Source organism: Polypterus senegalus, chromosome 15, assembly GCF_016835505.1.
Source record: "Polypterus senegalus isolate Bchr_013 chromosome 15, ASM1683550v1, whole genome shotgun sequence".
Taxonomy (NCBI): domain Eukaryota; kingdom Metazoa; phylum Chordata; class Cladistia; order Polypteriformes; family Polypteridae; genus Polypterus; species Polypterus senegalus.
Window position 1 is genome coordinate 89432812 of NC_053168.1, and position 21752 is coordinate 89454563.

Sequence of the window (21752 nt, forward strand, 5' to 3'; positions counted from 1 at the left end):
AGGTGTGAGATAACATCAACCACAATGAAGAAACTGGATGTGACTGCCAACAATTTCATCCCTAAATGACTAGGCCTGTCCCAATTCCTCTTGAATGAGGCACTGTTTGAAAGAAACATCTTACAGCTCCCGCTGAAGTCCATCTTGCTGAAGTAAAAGCTGGAGAGAACCACAGGCGGGTGCTGGAATTCAAGGAATAAACTGACCACAGTGCCAGGGATGCCTGCACCAAGAACTAAACCAGACTTGTGCAGAAGGCAGAGGTGTTCATATATCAAGCAGTTGCAAGGCTGAGGCATCAACAGTTGAAGAGGAAGAACCCAGGACATAAGGACTAGACTTGGATGTGCTCAGCCAGCTGAGTTCTGGTCTGTGAAAGAGAGGAGACACATGGTAGTTGCAGAGGTGACCAAGGTGGATAAAGGATACAACCAGATGAAAACAGTGAGCGAGAAGGTGCAGAGGGTAAGACCATGTGAAAGGGTATTCTTGCCAGAACCGTAGGATGGCTGGACGTTTGGAAGATGCCTCAAGCAAGGATTATTTATCTAATACAGGCCACCCATGATGCACTTCCAAGCTCAACTTAACCCATTGATACTACAAAAAATGTTGTCTGGATGTAAAACTGCCTTGCCCAGAAGACAGTTTAGATGGCGCCATGACTAAGTGCTGAGGAAGCTGGCAGAGATTGTGGAGCCAGTTAGTCAGACTAAAGACCAATCCTCAGAACCAGCAGAAGCAAGCACAGAGAACCAAAATATATTGGGCAAGTTCAATCTTGGCCTCAGGAAAGAAATGAAAGTAGATTTTATCCAACAGCTGAGGTTCCCCACTGAGACCTGACATTGTCAGCGGGTTAATGCAATATAAAGAGGTCAGGTTTGTGGAACTACCATTCCCCTAGGAAGAAGACATGAAGGCAGTCTATAAGAAGAAGAAGAAGAAGAACAGATTTGCAGAGCTTTTGAGTGAATGCAGGGAGAATGGCTAGAAGTCATCAACCTACCCAGTGGAAGTTGGCTTCATGGACCTTTTAACCAGAAGTTTCCTGAGCGATATTGGACTATCAGGAGGGAAACTGAAGAATCACTAAAGGAAATGGTGGAATAGGCAGAGAAAGCCAATTTCTATCTTTGGCTAAGGCGGAACGACTAATGCTGGGGTACTAAGGAGACTGAATAGGGTAGTATGAAGCAAAAATAGCATCTATGTCTAGGTGCAGGGGGTGGTGGGGAGACATTCCTGACCAATGTCCCACCACCTGATGTCCTGACCAACTGAGGATGTTCTCGGTTTAAAGGAGCTAAACATCTGAGAAGGGTGGCTTCTGGCTGACAACCCGACAGCTGGTAATATGGCACTGGCAGGCAGCAGTGCCTTGCAGGATGAACATCTACCTATGTTCATAATTTGCCTTGAAACAAAACTTTATTGCCTTAGAGTAAGTAGAGATGGAGACAATGGAAGAAGGAATATTGCTGTATATTGTTCTGCTAACAACAGGGGTTTGCTAATGCCTACCTTATTTAAGAGACTGGGCCAGAATTAAACATGTGTAGTAGAGTTTTGAAAAGGTTAAATCCTTTGAATCATTTCTGCACTGAACAACTGACAGCCCAACTTTAAATTCCAATTGGAATCTACCCAACCGAAGGCTTTTATGATATTGAAATTAACTGGAAAATGTCCCCCAGGCTAGCATCCTGTATATAGTATTTCAAAGTGACTGATTAAGTAACAAGATATTTAAAGGTTTTCATCAATTTATGGAGACTGTATGGCCTTACAGTGCTGAAACCTTAAAGCTCTAGGATACTGGAATCAAACCAGGGCCTGGTCACCGTCTGTATTTTCTCTTAAAGTCCACATGGATGTTCTCTGGTTGCTTTAGTTCCATCCCATTCCTCAGTGACATGCAGATTAGGTTGACTCATAACTCTGAACCATCACTGTTTTAGTGAATGTGAATGTGGTAAACAGCTTGACACCAATATAGGTCTGGGGTCCTGATATTTATTCCATGTTGCTCGATCATCAGATCACACATATGTCCATATCTCTGCTATAGTCACTTGAGGACTGTTCTGTCTTATTTACACTATTGTCTTTAAGCAGTCTTCTCACTATCAGTTAATTCTCAGCAACTGACCTACTCGCCATTTCTTCTACCTTGTTATTTTTCTCTAGCTGAGTACCACTCTTATTTTCCTGCCTGACATGTTGTTCTGAACAATAATTTTCACCTCTCTCCATCTGCCTAGATGTTTTGCCTGAATGTGACTTTGTCCCCTCCTGCTCATTTTGAAGTTATATTATAAAAACTGTTGAATGTAAATCAAGGAACATTATTATTAGACTATATTATGCACCAGTGAGGCCGCATCTCGAGTATCGCGTGCAGTTCTGGTCACAGACATAGCAGCACTTGAAGCTGTGCAAAGGAAGAGTAGCCAGGTGCATCTTAGGACTTAAGGACATGTCCTACTCTGACTGGCACAGTGAATTAAACCTATTTAGCCTCGAGCAGAGGAGATCGAGTGACGACCTCAAACAGGTCTCCAAAATCCTCAAAGGAACTGATTAAGTAGATCTAGCAGAATTCTTTCAGCTTAAAGGTGAATTAAGTGCTCAAGGACATCAGTGGAAATTAAGGAGAAGTGCATTTAGGACTAAAACCAGGAAGCATTTCTTCACACAAAAAAGCAACCTACTAAGACATGTAGTTGAACCAGAAACATTGAAAACCTTTAAGAACTGTCTGGATAAGATATTGGGAGAGCTTAGCTATTTGCTAAGCAAACAAGTCTGATTGGCTGAATGGTCTTCTCTTGTCTGCCAAACTTCTAATAAGGAATACTGACCTTAACCAGTTAACTGTGTCTTTGCATCCTTCAGCCACCAATGTCATATTTTTGAAGTGTTTTTTAATCAATGGAATTAGCATTTCTCATTTCCTCTGCTGGCAAGAGAGCTCTCTGCTCTCTGTAGCCTGAATGTCCTAAATAATGGGAGTCATTTTACAAGACAAGAAGAAACTTTATGAAGAGCAATTAGAACACATTAGAACACATTAGAACAATCTAGACGAGAACAGGCCATTCAGCCCAACAAAGCTCGCCAGTCCTATCCACTTGTTTCCTCCAAGAAAACATCAAGTCGAGTTTTGAAAGTCCCTAAAATTGTTCTCAGTGTCCGTGCTGTAACTTCCTTCTTCTTCTGAAGGAACCAGAAGTGGAAACAAAGAGAGTAAAGATCAGAGTACAGTCACCATTGCTTTGACCCAAAGAAATTGTCACTTTAAAAGGAGATATCAGTCAGGTGATAGCTGATTTAAATAAGACTGTACAATTTAAAAATTATGGTCCCTTAATGGCACTTTACTGTGTTGTGTGGTTCCATTGCTTGACAAAGAACCATTTCATTCTGGGAAGGGGTCTTTGCATATTAATTTGGTCCTTTGGGTTTTGAAAAGGTTCTAAATATGTGGAAGAAACAGAAATCTTTAATGCATTGTAGGCTACCTGGCAGGATATAAATAGATCAAGAAAACCTGACCTAAGCCTTAGTTATCTTATACATCAGGAGTTCTTTTAAAATCAGGAACCCATTGAGATTTCACAAATCTGTTGTCTAATCCTGGCTATTTATCTATACTAATAAAAGGCAAAGCCCTCACTGACTGACTGACTCACTCACTCATCACTAATTCTCCAACTTCCCGTGTAGGTAGAAGGCTGAAATTTGGCAGACTCATTCCTTACAGCTTACTTACAAAAGTTAAGCAGGTTTCATTTCGAAATTTTACGTGTAACGGTCATAACGGTCGACAACGTCCGCCATGTTAAACTTGATGTACATACAATGTTATACCGATGTACGTACTTATTTCTGTGGTATGACGCCACTGTTGGCCGACATATTGAACTTTCCAATGGTCTTTGTTATCTATGGGCCTATCTTCAAGAAATTTGGTACACGGGTTCCCAACGCTAACTGAATCCTACTTACGTACATATATACGTCCATAGCCTGCAGCTCGGTCACCGTGTGAGGCGGCGTTGGGTACCCCATCCCCATGCTTCCCACGTTGTTGGCTGCCTGCCTATATAAGGCCGTCCGTCGCTCCGGTCTCTTCATTCCCTTCCTTGCTTCGCCACAGTATTCACGTCTCCCTGCTGATAACTGCAACCTTTTTATTTAATCCATGGCTTCTCCTCTGTTTTATTGTTCATTTATTACGATTATAGTTATTGTGTAGGTATTTTAGACTTACTTTACATTGTTCAGGTACCCATTTCCTTTATCATTCCAACCGTACCCCCATTAACATGTCTATCGAGGTGATCACCATCGATCAAAGAACTGTCACTTACCGAGTGGTTTCCATGCCCGGAGATGCCACCTACCTTTTCCATTTTCTTTGTTACATATTGCATGGCCATATCAGGCTCACTCTTGATATCCGGAGGAACATTGTGTCTTAAATATTGAATGACTGGGACAGGTTCAAGGTGTGGACTGATGACGGTACAGGAGATAATTATACTACACAGGAGCACTATAAGAGTGGAATGCTTCACCTATGGTTCTGCATGTGAGTTGATGGCTGCCGCTAAATTGTTTGGTTGTCTCTTTCAAGTGTACTGAAATGGCCAAATATTTTACACCTTTGGACAACCGCCAATGCCTCTTAAACATCTTAGATTCACAGGTGATGATTTGACTAATAGACACTTTGATGTTTATGAATGTTTAAACTCTCAAAAGCTGGATGCAAAGTTATCGATGAAACCGTTTGTATGCTTACAACGCTTGACAGATGCCGAATGTCACTTCAACACAACAAATCCTGCAAATACTAACGTAATTGAAACAAGCCATGAAACTCAAACCGATTATGACAGCAGCAATCCAAGCTGTGAGATTTGAGGCAAGATTGCTTTTCACATGGCCAACTGTACATTGCATGCTCAAGAGTAAGCTCAGCGCACAGCTTGGTCATATTACAGCCGGAGGGCCGAACTGACAACGTGGCATACAAAGAGATCCTTAACAAATAATTATTGCTATATTTTCCCTCAATTTAAAAAGGTTTAAATTTTAAGGCAGTACTTAGACCGTTGCGAAGCGCGGGTATTTTGCTAGTAGTAAATAAAGGTTCTTTTAAGGACCTTCATGTGGATGGCTCTTTTGGGAAGCAAAATGGTTCTCCTATAGCATCGCTCTGAAGAACCACTTTGGCATCTTTATTTTTATGTCGAAGTGATCTGTAATGTGAAACAAAGGAGGTGATGGTCACAGAAGAAGATTCAGATGGCCAGTCCTCCATGTTAAAGCTTGAGTATAGTTCAGGAAATGAATAAAGAAGTAGATTGTCAAAATAACTCAAATACTGAAGTATGTCAATAAAAATGCAGACACACATGGGGCATTGAATTGTAAAATTTTTGATTTTTTTTTATTTTCATTTTCAGGTCAAGGACTTGCACCAACAGCCTATGAATGATGTGATTTGGACATTTCCCTTTAAATGTGAAAAAAGAAGGATGTTCTCATTTGTTGTATTCTCACCCAAATGTTCCGAACTTTACTGTTTACAGAGCATCAGTCCATACTCCCTGCCCAATATATTTAAGTCAAATACAATCACGAGAAGAAACTTCTTGTTTATATTAGAAAATGTCAGAGGAGAATCCTGAATAATTCCCCTTGAAATTGACGTCCCTGGTCATGGATATAAACTCCTCAGAGCTCCGTGACACTGTGCGGTGCCTCGGTGGTCACTCCGTGTCTGCTTGGGGTTTTTCTCAGGTTCTTCTTCATTAATCCCACTTTCAAAAACATGCATGCTAGATTCACTGGCAGGAGTACATTAAATCGTAGTGTCTGCATGCAGTTGTGCGCTATGATGAATTGCCATCCAATCTGCACTTGACTGTTATCAATGCACCCGACTGTATAGGTTGCTTAATATAAGTAAGAAATATATGCTTTTGACCGATAAGAAGTGAACTGGAAAGCTAAAGGCACCTCAAGCTTCTTAAATGTCGTAAACGAACCCCGCAATTTGTGACTGACTGCATGCACAACAATGAAAGGGTTCCCAAACTTTTCGAAGAAATTCCTTTCCTCACAGCTTTGATCGGCAAAGACATAAACTGTTGCCGTTCAATACTCACAAGGAAAACGTCAGGTGCAGTATTTAAGCCGACTGGAAAAATGCAGCGTCAGACCCTTATACCCTTAAAGTGTATACACTGAAACACATTATTTTCCATATACACATTTCAAGGGTCACTGCAATAATGTACTGTGAAACGTGCACTAGAAATTGTGCTCTGTTAAACTGAGATAATGCAGACATCTGACTCGTTACACAAATGAGCCTATTTGGCTTAAAAAGACATCTAGAGTTCACGAGATCTTTATTAACCTTTATTCCGTGAAGCGGCTCATAAAGACGTCAGTCTTGCTTTAGGATGAGGAAATCTGAAATATTAAAAGAAGCGCACTTCTGTGAGGCGGAAGGATGTTGGACAACACTCCTTTTCACTTTTGAACCGCGCACCTTTACCAGTGTCAACGATACTAGTCTGGACAAAAGTCGTTCAGAACTGAACACATGGTGTCTTCTTACCTCAGAACGTCATCTTTGCAAGGAGCGTGTCTTGAGAGCTGCCGTCCAGGTGAGGGTCCGCCCGCAACGAAGCTCACATCAGCCAGAGAGGGCGGGGCTTCCATCCAGAGGGCTTAGCCGCCTCCTTAAATACAGAAGCGATTTCATCAAAGTGCTCGAGTCTCAGCATCGGCACTTAGTGAATCCTTCGAGGAAAGACACACAGACAGACAGCATGGCAAACGCTCACCTGCAAGGAGTCGAGATCTCCGCAACTCAGTTTCTGGATATCTGGCGTCATTATGACAATGACGGTAACTATGATTTTAAATTATAATACACATCTTTCAAGTGTTATACAGAAACGGCTCTTTGCAGAGAGCGCAATTTTTCCGTTAGGCTTAATTTGATAGATTTGAAATCGTGGGTCTTATTGATATGGATTGTGAAGAGTAATGCACCGTAAGTTTAAATGTGTATGGGCCCCGCAATCAGAACTGGATGCAAAACTTGCAAAAAACGAATGCATGCATTTATGGTAAATAAACTGGATTTTGCTAATAGATGGATCGAAAGCACAGTAAGCTTTATGCTTTTGTCGATCAAGCTTTCAAATAAAGAGAAAGCACCCAAGCAGTGTTTTCTTTTTCTTTCTTTAAAGAAAAAAAAATACTTGCTTGCACTAAATGACATCAGATTTAGTAAGCGGTCCTAAACAAACAAACGGGGATACTAACATTGGCACATCATCCAGCTCCTAATTCTTTTTCGCCGAAAAAGGTTGAGAACCCCCGTTTGCAATAAACGTAATTATCCTGTGATGTGAAAAAGGCGTGTTAAGTCGACTTGACCTTTCCCTTATTGTTTTATTTATTTTGTAGGAAATGGATATATTGAAGGGAAAGAACTGCAGAATTTCATCGAGGAGCTGCAGCAAGCTCGCAAACAAGCAGGACTGGTGAGTTCGCTGAAGACATGTAGTGGCTTTGTCATTAAATGCTGGAATTACAACAAATAAACAAAAACAAAAAACTACTGATTTAGTACTTGGATAATGCATAACAACGCTAACACAATGGTGGGCTATATATATATATATATATATATATATATATATATATATATATATATATATATATGCATCATCGGTTCTTCAGTCATGTTAAATAATCAGTAAAAATTGATTTGAACCACCCCACCAATACTAACTTGCTTGTACGGTTGGCCATTTGCCTTACGAGGGTCTAATTCGATGAAGGCGTTAACGTCGAAATGGTTAACTACCTTCAAGTCTAAAAAAGGAGCACATTCTATTAATGTCTAGACTGAAGTAGCTCACCTCGGTAAGCTAGATAAACCTAGTATTAATAGTCTAATCGGCAGTATCCTCAGATGGTTTCCATGTTCACAGTTGTGCGCCGTCCCTTCTTATTCCGTTTTACACGCACGGAAGAAGAGAAAGAGACGCTCCCAGCGCTCGATATTACTCTGTTTACCAGTTATAACTGGCTCTATTGTACTTCCCCAAAAATGTGATGAGAAAATGTACTGGATTTAACTCCGCCTTTTGGAAAGTTTGCTACTGGGCAAATAAGCTCTATTGACTTGGTAGAGGTAACGGGGATTACATTGGAAAGGTGATAACATCACAAGGAACAGATCTTGACGGATAACAGCAGCGGCTCAACTCCCTTACTAATACTGCGCTCCGCAGATTACATAAATGCACATATTGCAAGAAGGACCCTTTGAAGGAGGCGTGATCACGTGTCAAAAGAAAGTCCCTGCGCGCAAAAGAGAAAGCGGCCAGGTGACGCAGTCGGTCAGTACTGGTGACTTCAGGGAAAACATAATCGCACTTAAACATTAGTTGGGGAAATTAGGGAGAAAGGCAAAAAGACAGGGATTTCATGAAACAAATTATTTTCTTCCAATTAAAGTGATTACTTACAGTATTTATTTACTTTTCTACCTCTAGACCTCAGAAGTAATAATAATAATAGTAAGTAATATTTATGCACACTGTATATTTCAATGAAATATTGTTTATCAATAGTAGTTAAGGAAATACTAAGGCAATATCATATCCAAATCCATATTTTATATGGCGCCTTTCTTAATCACAGCTGTCCCAATCCCTTTCACATAAAGAGAATAAGAGCCACACATTCAGAGGAACAACTGGTGAAGTCAGAACCAAGGTGTGCAGTAGACATGGTGGAATTTGAATTCTGTTCATAAAAATCAATTGTTGTTTCCTTTTTAATGACACATATGGATTGACATACTGTAATAATTATTAATGATTTTTATTTATTTACTTACTTATTACTTATTTATTATCACACTAACATTCAGCAATATGTATCCTTATCCATATTTATTGTTAACCTTTATTTATGCAATATTGAATTGAAATGCCATAATAATTATCAATAATTTATATTTTTTTATTTGTTGAATTTTCTTTGGCTTCCCCTAAGCATTAAATAAAATATTGCATCTTACAGCACAAGCAATAAATTATATTAAAAAAACATATTGGAGCAAAGTGTTAGGAAGTAACAGAATTGCTGCTCTAGATGTGATAAGTCCCTCTGTGTTTCTGCCTCCCTATGACTTTATATCTGGATTAAGTGGGTGAGGAAAATAGAAAGGGCAAGGGCCTGGAGAGAGAAGCATGTACTGTAGAAGAAACTTGAATCCCAAAGTGTTAGCCTGCTTTTGGCCTTCTTTAGCTGTGTTTATGTCTTTGGATGTGTGCAGTAAGTGTCCAGTGACCATTAACTCTCTCTCTCTCTATCTTTTTTTTTTAAAGACCTGGGGTAATGCGCTTGGCTATGTAAGATTAGCAGATGGTGACTTAAGTAGGGGAGATGTCTTTAGAGACCAAGCTCTTTTACACACTAAACATCTTGGCCACATCACAGTGGCCATCAGTAATTTTTAACTGGTGGGAGGCAAATTACGTTTTATTTTATTTCTGTGAGTGCAGATTTAAGTATGTCACAGATAGCCTCGGGGAAATAAAAACGAGTTATGGACAGCAGTGGTTGTGTGAGCACAAAGGCCGCATCTCATATTTTCTTGTTTTCTTTACTGTATGTTTCTGCTATTTTATTTACACTGACAAATTAATGTGCACATTTTTTTTATTCTAGTGGTGTACATTTTTTGAAAAATAAATAAATAATAAAGTGGCCAACAGCCAAACTGAATACCTTTTCATGTATATGCTAGCACCTCAAAAGTGGCAATGAATAAAATCTTGCACCACTGTAAAGTACTTGCTTTGGCTTTTGAACAGCTTTTTCCCCCTAAGATGTAAGGATTTTGTTTTGTATAATTGAACCAGCCATTTTTTGGCAGCAGGGCAATCTGAGCTAGAATATCTCTGTTTGTCCCTCCGACTAATTTAAAAATGTCAAGGCAATAAAGTGCCAGAGCCAATCTCCTTGGCTTCAATCTGGAGACAAGCATAGTAAAATGTGTGGCTTATCTCGTGCGGCCATCCATAAGATCGTTATTATACAGAATGATAGCTTGTGTATAAAAATCAATCTGATGATTTTTGTAGTTAGATGTCATTGAGCTGTGCATCTCATAAAAGACATTAAATTAAAAAGCGTGCATTCAAGTGACTCAATGAGAACAATGATATTAATAGGCCATCTGGAGTTTTTTATCCTTCTGTTTTTGTCAACGTTTAACCCTGCAAGACAAAAGAGGCAACAAAACTTAACATCATAGTCACTGAAGAACTGTCTGAAGAAGTCTAAATAATATCAAAAGCTATAAAGGTGTTTATAAAATATAAGGGACTAGAAAACATACATTCTTTATAAATATCCATTCCTGATGACTTAAGTCCATCTGCAGTCATCTTTAAATAATAATAATAATACTGCGGTGGGTTGGCACCCTGCCCAGGATTGGTTCCTGCCTTGTGCCCTGTGTTAGCTGGGATTGGCTCCAGCAGACCCCCGTGACCCTGTGTTCGGATTCAGCGGGTTGGATAATGGATGGATGGATAATAATAATAATAATAATAATAAAACATAGTGAAAGCCAAATTAGAACAATTGGAGAGCAGATCATTGCATGGACAATTCTTGGGGGACTTGGAAAGTCAATTGTCTGTGAAATGGCTTTACAGTTCTGGTCTTAAAGGAGTTACAGAAAGCTTAATCATAGCAGCTCAGGACCAAACACTCAATACCAGATACCACCAGAACAGCATCTTAAAACAGCCACTAGACAGTAAATGTAGACCATGCAACAAAGCAGAAGTGCATGTTGTTGCAGGCTGCACTACACATGCACCATATGAGTACACTTACAGACACAATAAAGTCATCAGTTATGTTCACTGGACTTTGTGTAAGCATCTGGGGATACAAGTACCAGATAAATACTATGAACATCAACCAGAAAAGGTTGTGAATATTAGCAATATCATCAACATGTGGAATGATCCAATAGGTACTGATAGAACCATCCTAGCTAACTGTCCTGATGTAGTGCTACATGACAAGAATGGGAAAACCTGCTTGTTAATCAACATAGCTGTTCCAAATTATTTGAACATCATGTTGAAGGAAACAAAAAAGATTCATAAATTTAAGGACCTGGAAATTGACATTAGCAGGATGTGAAATTATAAGACAAAAACTGTACCATTGATAGCAGGAGCAGTAGAGAACAATGAAGAAAGGATTTGATTAAAACCTATGAATACACTCAGTGCCACCCACCAGGTAGTGAAGTTCAGAAGACTGCACTTATGGGCACTGCATACATCCTTCAATAGGTGCTTGGGTAAATCATTTTGATCTCTTGTTGAGATCTGGATTTATCAGTAAAAATGTAAATTATAAAAGAGAGGATGCACATTTTTTTACAAAAGGTAATAATTAATATATTTTTACTGTGTTATCAATAGAGAAATAGAATTAAAATAACATTTTAGACAGTGCAGGTTTTGCTTTTTTCCTTTTCTGCAACTAACCTTATTTATCCTGCATTTCTCAAATAACCAACCAATTTTTGAACCTAAGACCATTTTTTGACTTTTTGTTTTTTTTTTTCTTACTTTTCATCAATATGCGCCCCTTTATAAAAAGATGGATGTGTTTTGCTGAAGTGATCTATTACAATTGTCTTTTATCTCCTTATACATATTTTTAAACAACATAACTATGAAGAACACATTAGTTCAATCACCACCTGTGGCCGTTTAAAACACTGATTAAAGAAAATGATTAGGAGGCAAACAAAGTGAATTGAACCAGAAAAACAAAGAAGAAAGAATATAGACTCAGTGTATCTTGACTCAACATGCATGAAGAAACAAGTTTAATAGACATAATATGTGCCATTGACTAGCCTAGGATTGACAAAAAGTAAAAATAAAGAGAAGCAGTACATGGTGCTTAAAGCCTGACTAGCATTATTACTCATCTGAAAACTAGCTCCTCAAGAGCAAACACAAGAAATGCCACACAGATGAATGATAAAAAGGAATAAAAGAATTAAAGTAACAGTCAGAAACTAAAAAGTGGAGAAATACAAACATTCTGAAATTTATTAAATACATTAAAATGCAAAATGTACTGTCACAGATGAGAGTATAAAAAAAGAGTACCAAACTGAATATCGAAAGACAGAGTCTGGTAAGCCAAAAAGAATCTGAGAATTTATATTTGTTTCAGGGCTACTATTGTTATGACCATTGCTGACCACTTGTCCATGTATGATGAATCATGTTATTATTATGCCCACTGACATTGTCGTTGCCAAGATCAGCTGTTTGGATTACATCCTGTTGAATGAAATTAGTTATTTGTCAAGTGGAGGCATGTAGGAAATAGTATAAAAACATTTTGAAAAAAGTAAGTATTTGAAAGCATTTCCTTATCATGCATTTATCAGCTTACTTAAAACTTAAAACATGATGGAAGAAAGTGTATGCAGCATTGTTACAGCAAATTAACTCATAAGTGGCACACAGCTGTATGTGTATGCATGTATGCACAAGTAAGTGTCAGATGCCAGGTTGGCAAAGTGGTACAAAGGGAACATTCATTTCAGTTGGCAAAAGGCGGGGCAAAATAGTAAAAATGACAGTGTCTCTAGAGGTAGACAGTAGCGATGGTTCAGTTGGTAGGGGATGTGAGAGTGAAGATCCTAAATCAGGAGAACATGTATATGAGACTGGAATTCAAATTTTGTCATGCCCTGGTTGCCCACAACAGGCATCACTCCTTTGAACCCTGGACATCGATAGTCATGAAACTAAGATGGACTGGGCAATGAGGACACATAGCAACAAGTGGACGGTGCTTCAAAGTGCTCAGTGCTTTTATTTCTCCATAATGTTCACACAATAAAGAACATGTGTTATTGGTGGCAGTCCCAAAGCATGTAAGTCCCAAAAACACTTCCAAAATGCCCACTAGGGTGGGATATCCCATCAAACCCCAGATAGATAAAAGGACAAACACAGGATCTTTATAAAATAAAATGTTTTATTCACATGAAATGTTCTGTTACACTGTGATGCTCTGAAGAGCACAAAAGGCATAAAGGATTTGCCAGCAAAGGTTATCCCAAGGTGATCAAAATCCCAATACAGTAATCCTAAGTCAAAAACCAGAGCAGCAGATGAAAACTCTAGAAAAGGACAATAAGCATAATTACAGCCAAAAAAAAAAAACCACAAGCAAACTCACCACTCCTTAGCATGTCCTAATGAACCGCCTGGAACTGCAAAAGGGCCTCTGGATTTATAGAGCACAGAGAAGTTACTGGAGGTGATTGGCAGGTGGCCCTGCCTCCTAGGGATCTCCCATAAAATACATAGAACATAGCAGAGCTATTGAAAACAAAGCAGATAATGAACAAAAGTACCACAAACAAATGTTATTGAACAAATAAGGCACTTAACAAGACTTTGAAACCGAGCCAGGCGAGAAACCTTGGCCGAGATATAACTCAGTACAGCCATTCACCAAATAATTCAGAATGAAACAGTGATTATGTGGAGGTTAAAATGCAATTACATAAATATTCCTTAAATAGGTTAAAAATAAGAATTAGTCAAAGTCAGGATCCCTTCATAAAGACCATCAGGAGCCACAGGGCATCCCTCTAAAACCAACATTCCTCTGTGCTTACCCACTATAGTTTGCTTAGCAAGGGGCGAAGTCAAGTGCAGTTAACCTTCTTAACTGGCTTGTATCCCTGCCACCATCCCTCAGGGTCCACTAGGACCCCACCAACCTGGCTCCCTTCTGTCATCACCATCCCTCAGCATTCTGTGGGGAACTTCCCAGAGCAGTTGGTCACTTCTGCTTCTTCAGTACTCAACAGGAGCAAACCTGCCCCTTGAGTGCCATCTATTCACTGCCTATGGGCCATCATTCCCAACCGTTTGCCTTCTCTCTATAAAAGCACCAGTCATTCTGTGATCCTGCATCTCCTTATTTCTTATTGTTTCCATTTAACATCCATGCTTCCTTCTCATTCTCTCTTTTTCTTTCAATCTCCCATTCTCTCCCTCTGTTGGTAAGATGTTCTAATTACATGTGACCTGCAAGAGTGCCAACATGAAACAGCTGAATTTATTAAGCAATCGGCTCGCTTCCACACCAAACTCCTAACCGCCGCCCAGCTCCACAACTGTGCACACTCCCAAAACCCAATGCACACTTTTTAGAAGAAAACCTGTACACTGCCAGGAACCCCTAACTCACATCATCACACTTTAGCCATCTTTCTTTGTGGGGATACCGTATATATTTTAAAGCAGAGAAGAATTAAGCCTGGCCACAGTATGTCAAACAGGTTAAGGTTATAGTTGAGGAAATTGGCCTATAAGTGATCAACGTTTTGTGTGGTAATATGGGGTAACATAAGGGGATTCTAAGTTCACTGGAGTAAACTGTGGAGTGGGTTAGTTTGAGGTGAGCTCAAGTGTCTTGATATGCAAATAGATGAACCCCTTAAAGTGAGGCACAGTAGCCTTATTGTGGTGAATTTTAAACACCTAGCCCATTTCTAGTGAACATCATCCCAGTACAGCTCACATGTACACAACAGAGCTGCACATTTGTACAGTTTAGCTACTGAATTGTCTTGTTTGGGGTGGTCCAGTGAGTCAGAGCTGGCATCCTTGGCATCTTTGTAGCTGATAATCCAGCACCCTAACTACTAGGCCATCATGCCTGCTTTGCACATAAACAATAATTATTTCCAGCAGGACTGATCAAATTTGCTTAAAAAATCAATTTGGTCAATTTAGCCTGGCATAGCATTTATGCTGGTGACCATCATTAGACACCCATGTAACAGGCCTTCTGTAACTGGACGGTACTATAATGATTTTGAGGCATTTATACTGTCAATGTAGTAAATCTAGAAAATCTTCTGGATCTGATTATCATATGACTATGGATAACTGAGAGAGTTGCAGGTTATGAGAAAATACCCTTTTTAGATTGATGGCTTTTTATGCATATTATTCTGACAATTAGTTTGGATGGTTCTTTTATTTTTTGACTAGTTTTTTGGCTAATTTCTCTGACCAGGATTCTGTTTTACCTTTTAAACTCCTACCATCTCCTCGTCAATTATTTGATCTATTTTATCTTATTTTAAGTGCATCTAAATGAATGATTATAGTAGATTGTTCCTGAATTTTTGTAATTTGTAAAGCATCATTAAGAAGTTTCTAATAACTCAGTGGAGATAACTTCAGCAACAAAAGTCTTTATGCATTTTCTTAATTAGTTCCTACAAATCTTATTTAAATTGTGCACATGAAAAAAGAGCTGATTTTATTTATCTCACATTTCTGTAACTGCCAAAGTCTGGTGGGATTGCACTCTTGGAATGGTTCCCATATAACTGAATCTAGTAAGAATTACTATCTGCTATGGATAGCGTTGTAATTTCTTGCATGGGCATGTTGGTGTGATGCATCATGGACACCATTTTCTATATAAACATTTGAAGTGATGAGCATTCTTTATTGTGTTTCATTTTATTAATAGCAGGGAAAACCTGGGGGTTTCTAGCAGGATTGGCACTCCAGCCACTGTAAAAAAAACCTCACAGTGTTCAGTGTGGTGCTGTGGTGTCATGGTTGCACTCAGATCTCAATCCGGGTGGTTTGACATGTGCTGGGTGTGGCAACGTGCTGTGATCAGAACATGCTCCTAACCTCCTCCTCCTAAGAGATAAGTAAAACTTTAGCAATTAGAATAGTTTAGTGACTTTCATATGGCTTTGTCTTTTGAGGCCGTCAAACTAATATTTTGATTTTAATATTGAATCCCAACAGTATTAAGGATACTAGTTTTCATTAGCGTTGAGAATAATGAGTGTTTGCCACTGAAACATAAAATTAGTTTTAGTTGCTTACACATCCAGCATTTAATGAGACGCTCCTAAGCACTTCATTTGGAGTCATTTTTTTGTGAAAAATGATTATTTTTGAGTTTGATTTATTTTAATGTTACATTAATGTCAACATTGTGTTGCCATTTTTTGTATTTGTTATTTCATCAATTTTGTGTATCTTATTCAAGGCCAGCTCTTCCATGTAGGTCAACTGGGCAGTCAGTAGCCTAGGGTGGCAAACTTTTTATCAGACATCATAGGCTTTGCCATACAAAACTTGGACTCAAACCAACACCAATGGGACTCCCCTCTTATCGCTCTTCATTAAAATATCTGGGTAACATCTTACTTAGAACTCCAAAGGGGATAAATTCCTGTCAACCCTGCTCTTTGCCATAATATTAGTATATCATCGCTGCCCCTAGTATTAAGGGGTTCACACTCCTCATTGTTCTATATTAGATCTGTGTAACTTCATGCCCGAAACTCCAATGGAGGGCACCCCAGCGCCTCCTCAGGTTTTCCATGCTATATTTATATAGCAACTGACTTCAAGACTAATTGGTTTGGGCATGACATTTCCATCTTAAAAGCTAGAGCCTGCCCTGTCCTTGTTGCTGTGATGCTGCTGGTTTGCTAGGCACATTACAGTATGTATGTAGCATGTGACTAGTAAAATTGTGGCAGCCGTGATATAAATAATAGCTACGGCATTAAGCAGGCATAATAAAAATAATAATAAAGGGAAAACGTAAAGTGAAACAAACTATTTGATAAGAATATATTTTGTACAAGTTTTGAACTTCACTTAGATCTGATGTTGGCTTCCGGGTTTTCTTAGTGTTGGAGCTTTGGCTTAACATTTCTCCATGTATTGATCCTGCTGACAGCTGACTATTCTCCTGTTTAAACTTTTAGGAAAGTTGGCACCTCTACCAATTGGAACTTAATCAAATAAATCATCACAGTCTAGACAGCTTGTTATAGGTGTGCATGTACCCTGCAGAAAATCGCTTCAATTGATCAATACAGCCATCAGACACTACCCCACAACCCTGCCCTGGATTAGCGGATTAAGATTCTTCATGGCTTGATGACCATCCCAGCTAAGAAAGAACATTTAAAAATTACTGTTTGTTACATTAAAAAGTGATTTGTCAGTATTATTGTCAGAAGCATTTGTTTTAAAATAAAATTTCGATTTTGTGATTATTGGTTTGCACTCTGTGAGGTATTCTGCTTTGCTTTTTATTGCGTAATACGTTGTCTGCAGTGGCTTATAGTGTTTCCTATATGATTTAAGTGTCAGAGCAGGGCCTTTTAGTTCTGATTCATCACTGAATGTGAGAGTAGTGTTAAAGGATAAGTTTTCTGTTTTTCAAGTCAAAATTATGTCTTCACAAATATGTTATATATGCATTTGTCATGCAAAATTGTGTTCTAAAGTTAGGTGTTTTTTCTAAATGTAAAAAACTTTGAACTGGGAAATGAAGAAAAGCTTTACAACTTACCAAATACGTCAATTTTTATATATAGTCAAGGCAGTTGTTCAGCATTGATCCATGCCTTCCATGTTTCCAGTAGATGTTCATGACAACAAAAAGGAAATACTAACTTTATCACATATTCCTGGTACTATTTTTCTCATGGTAAGGATATATTTTCTATTCACTTGTGCTAATTCTTACACAAATACAGAAGTAAATTAAAACAAAACCAACCATGTGGCAAGAAAATTTTACTGTGTGTCTGGAGACAACCACGCACTGAGGGTAGAAGGTTGGTGTACAGGAAGATTAAATGCTGAACTATCGCACGTAGCTGGTCTTCTTCTAGAACGGATAATGAATGTATAATACTGGCGTTTTCTTTGTCCAAAAATTACATTTATTAATGTCATGTATTAAGTATTTCACAATGCGTGTATAATCATAAGATACAGATCAATACTCGACAACTGTCTTGGCTTGAAAAATGGGCACATTTGGTAAGTTTTCAACCTTTTCCTCCACACCCCATAGTCTCCAATAATTTACAAAAAGTGGTTAACAGCACTATAACACAGTTTCGCACAGCAAATGCATTGATGCCATGTTTATGATAAATAACTTTCATTGTGTAACACTTTTGGCTTGTTTATGATTTGGCCATGTTTAGATCGTTTACTGTTTCTCAAAGTTGAATTTTTGGATTTATTCCTGTTCAATACTTTTCATTTATTCTTACTGTTCTGATAATATCTCTGTTTGATCTTGAGCTGTCTGTCTCATAATCTCTTTAAACTGTAAGAATGCTTAGTTGCACTATATTTATGCAGGCAGTAATTGCTGTGTAGCTAAATTGTAATTGTATGATATAAACATAATACAGAATGCAGTATATAAACTGTATATAATGTGGTAGATATCTTTAGGGAAGTATGGACAAAAGTGAGGGATCCTTTGTGCTCTTCACTTTTTATTTATTAATATGTTCACAATATTATGAAAATCCTTCCCATTAAACTAGATGGAATCTCCTCATGTTCTTTCTTGTAAAATAAATTGGAGTTGTTATAATCCATACTGCATATTTTACTTCCCAAAATGCCAAGCATCATCGTGAGTTATGATCATTTTTATGCATGATTCTTGTCCCTGTCTGATGAAATTACTGTCCACGATAACCTTTTTACCTAGAGTCCAAACTTAAAACTGGAAATGTCCTCAGACAGCTCTCATGATTCAGCACAAATCTAGGTCAGTGGTTAATTTGCCTGCATTTATATAAGGGAAATGACTTCATTTCAAGTGACAGGTCAACACTTTTGTATATTGTCTCTTACATCACAACGGTGTTATTATATTCAGCTGAAAATATAGTTGAATTCCCCAAAGGTCATCATTAGCTACACTTAAATATCATTATTAGCAAAAACACTCATTGATTTTTTTTTTTCTAAATCCTTCAGGTAGACATTAAAAGAAGCTGCAAATTCAATTGTTAGGAATTAGAAAGCAATTCATTTTTATTACAACAATATAAACATATTTTTCAGAAACCCACTCAATAGTACAAGAGCATATAGAAATTCAAAAATGTATTCAATAGGCACAGTTTATAAATATCATTATGGTAAAAGTATGCATGCATGTTCTTCCCTTTTATGCTTTACCATTTAACTAATTAATAAGGTGTTCACTGTTACTTGATAGAAGAAGACACTGCAGTTTCCATGGATAAATTGGGTTCAATCAATTGGTGGTCATTAATGTGTCATTTTCATCTCTTTTACCTGAGGTCAGCCATTGCACTGTCCAGGGCTGTTCTTGCCTTCTGCCTGGTGCTGCTAAGATAGTCTCTGGCCATCCACCACCATTGTGAAATGGATTAAGCAAGTTGGAGGTTGTCACATTATGTTATGGTTTTTGGTTTTATGATACGTATAAGTGTATACAAATAAAGTGACCCAGATTCAATGTAATTTGAGTGGCACAGTGTAGCAGCAGAAGCAATGCCCCATACCACTCGAACCCCAACTCAGCTTCTTGATGGTGTTTTTAGTGGAGTGTTTGTATGTGCAACCCACAACATGCTGTTATATTAAATGATGTCTGTGCATTGGTCCTGTGTGATTGTGTGCCCTATGATCAATAAACAAATAAAATTTGATCACTTGGGTAGTCTGTGCAGTTTGCTAGTGTAAGCAAACTCTCCTTGGTTATGCATTGTCCAAACTGACATTAACGTAAATAGCTTTAGTTTCAGTAATGCAACTGTCAGAAACCTCCTTTGTTTTAACATGATGTTAATGGAGCATGTCAAGTGGGATTCCTATCTGTTGTGACATTATTTCAAATTGCAACACTGGTTAAAAATTGAGTGCCTGCAACCTTCAAGCTAACACTTTAGTTTTATTGTCAGTGGAATGCTAGCAATTTTTTGATCATTATCAGTGCATTTTTTGGAATGAGGATTAAACTGAAATTAAATAATGGCCTTCTTACCGCTGCACTCATATTTCAATAATTGAAAACTTTAGATTGCCAACATTATTTGTTACCATTTCTCAAGGATTTCTCAAATATGATGTAGTTCTTGATCAGTTCATGAATTAAGTCTCTTAATTTAAACAGTCACCATGTTTCCTGTTCATCATCAGCATAACCGCTAGAGGACACTTCAAGCAGGGATACATGTGCCAGAGCCAGGGAGTTATTGATTTATCCCATAAGCAGAATGCATGAAAGCGATTGCATATATGAATACAGTGTCAGGGGATACCAAATTAACATTAACATTGGGTCTCAATAGATAGGAGATGACCCCCATTCAAGTACCACATACTTTTCTGTGGCCTATCTTTTACCCCAATAGTGAGACATTGTGGGGGAACAACCTCACATAAGGTCTTCCTTTATGTCAAGATCTTACATCACCTCTGCACCAGCCCATGGAATACGAACACTCTTGAATGTCATTTGGGCCTACTATCTTTTTGTTGAGTTCCAGACTCCTAAACATGTTCTTTTGTCCTCTTCTTGAAAGCCTGTATGGCTTGTCTTTCTTTGGACCCCTCAATATGTTTTCTTCCAGGGCACCACTTACAGTGATAGAGTATACCATGTTCTGAAGGACCTTGCTTAACCACTGCCATTATGAAGTGCCCAGCAATTACCAGCATGATGTTTTTCTCTCTCAGTCTTTGGCAGGTTCCTTCCTCATTGTGTCACTTCTCCTGATAAGCACCTTCCATATTGAATACATGTCATCAAAGTGCATTATACAACAGTCAGAAAAAATATTAAAGAATCACCTATCCATTTTAAAAAAAAAGCCAGCAGGATACTATCCATTATACTCTTTTTCATTTATTCCATTTCCAATATATGTTTTCTTTTGCAGATTTTAAGATGTCTTTTTCTGTCTTATTTGGTGTCTACTATTTAAGGAAGAAACCAGCTGAAGGCCTTTAAGGTGTTTCCTTTTCCGACTACACACTCTGATGTCCTTATCCTGTTTTGCAGTTGTCCAACTCGGCCTTCCACTTCTTTTTATGTCTTGCTTAGTTCCAGTTTCCCCCTTTTCTCTCAAGGCAGTAACAGACACCTTTGTATGAAATCTTCACTTTCATGGCAGTCTGTTGCATAGAATATCCATCATTTCTCAAAACAAAAATAGACTGACATTTTCTTCGAGAAAGCTGTTTCATTTTTGGCCATGTTTAGACCCAGGGCGTTTGCTATTTTGAACAAAAGAGAAGGTTTCAGCTGAGCTAACACAATTCAAAGGTTTCCCTAATAACCAAATAGAAGTTAAACATGATTAATTCATGGAGTTTACCTTTAGGATGCTGTAGTAATCATTGAAAATGAGGTTTTGCTGTCGTATGTGAATAACAAATGAAAAATCAGTCATTTCAAGTAGTAATAGCCACTTGGAACAATAGTAATGGCTTGGCTGAAAGTTTAAATAAATTTAATGGCACCTTGATAAAAAGTATCAATTACTACAAAAAAATTTAACTTCTGGATGATTCCAAACTTTCGAATGCTAGTCAGTATAGTAAATATTCTGTTAACAGAAAACAAGCACCAACACCAGTAGGATGCCGCCAGTTACACCATTTGATGAAGTTGTTGTTATTTCCTTTTTGCAGCAAAGAAGTGCAGGAATTATCAACACAATTGTGCCTTGTGCTTGGGCTGGTCTGAAAATGACACTATTTGATCCTGTGCTTTCTAATGGTGGT

The 21752-nt window shown here is 38.2% G+C and overlaps 1 protein-coding gene across 1 annotated transcript in view; it reads left to right on the top strand.

Annotated features, from left to right (window-relative positions):
* The first annotated feature begins 6745 nt into the window (after positions 1 to 6745).
* Positions 6746 to 21752, top strand: part of calb1 (calbindin 1) — a 98428-nt gene continuing 83421 nt past the window's right edge. Inside the window, exons 1-2 of the mRNA XM_039737511.1 lie at positions 6746 to 6933; positions 7501 to 7577. Of these exons, the coding sequence (XP_039593445.1) occupies positions 6855 to 6933; positions 7501 to 7577 (156 nt within the window). The 5' untranslated portion in view covers positions 6746 to 6854. The remainder of the gene's footprint in view (positions 6934 to 7500; positions 7578 to 21752) is intronic.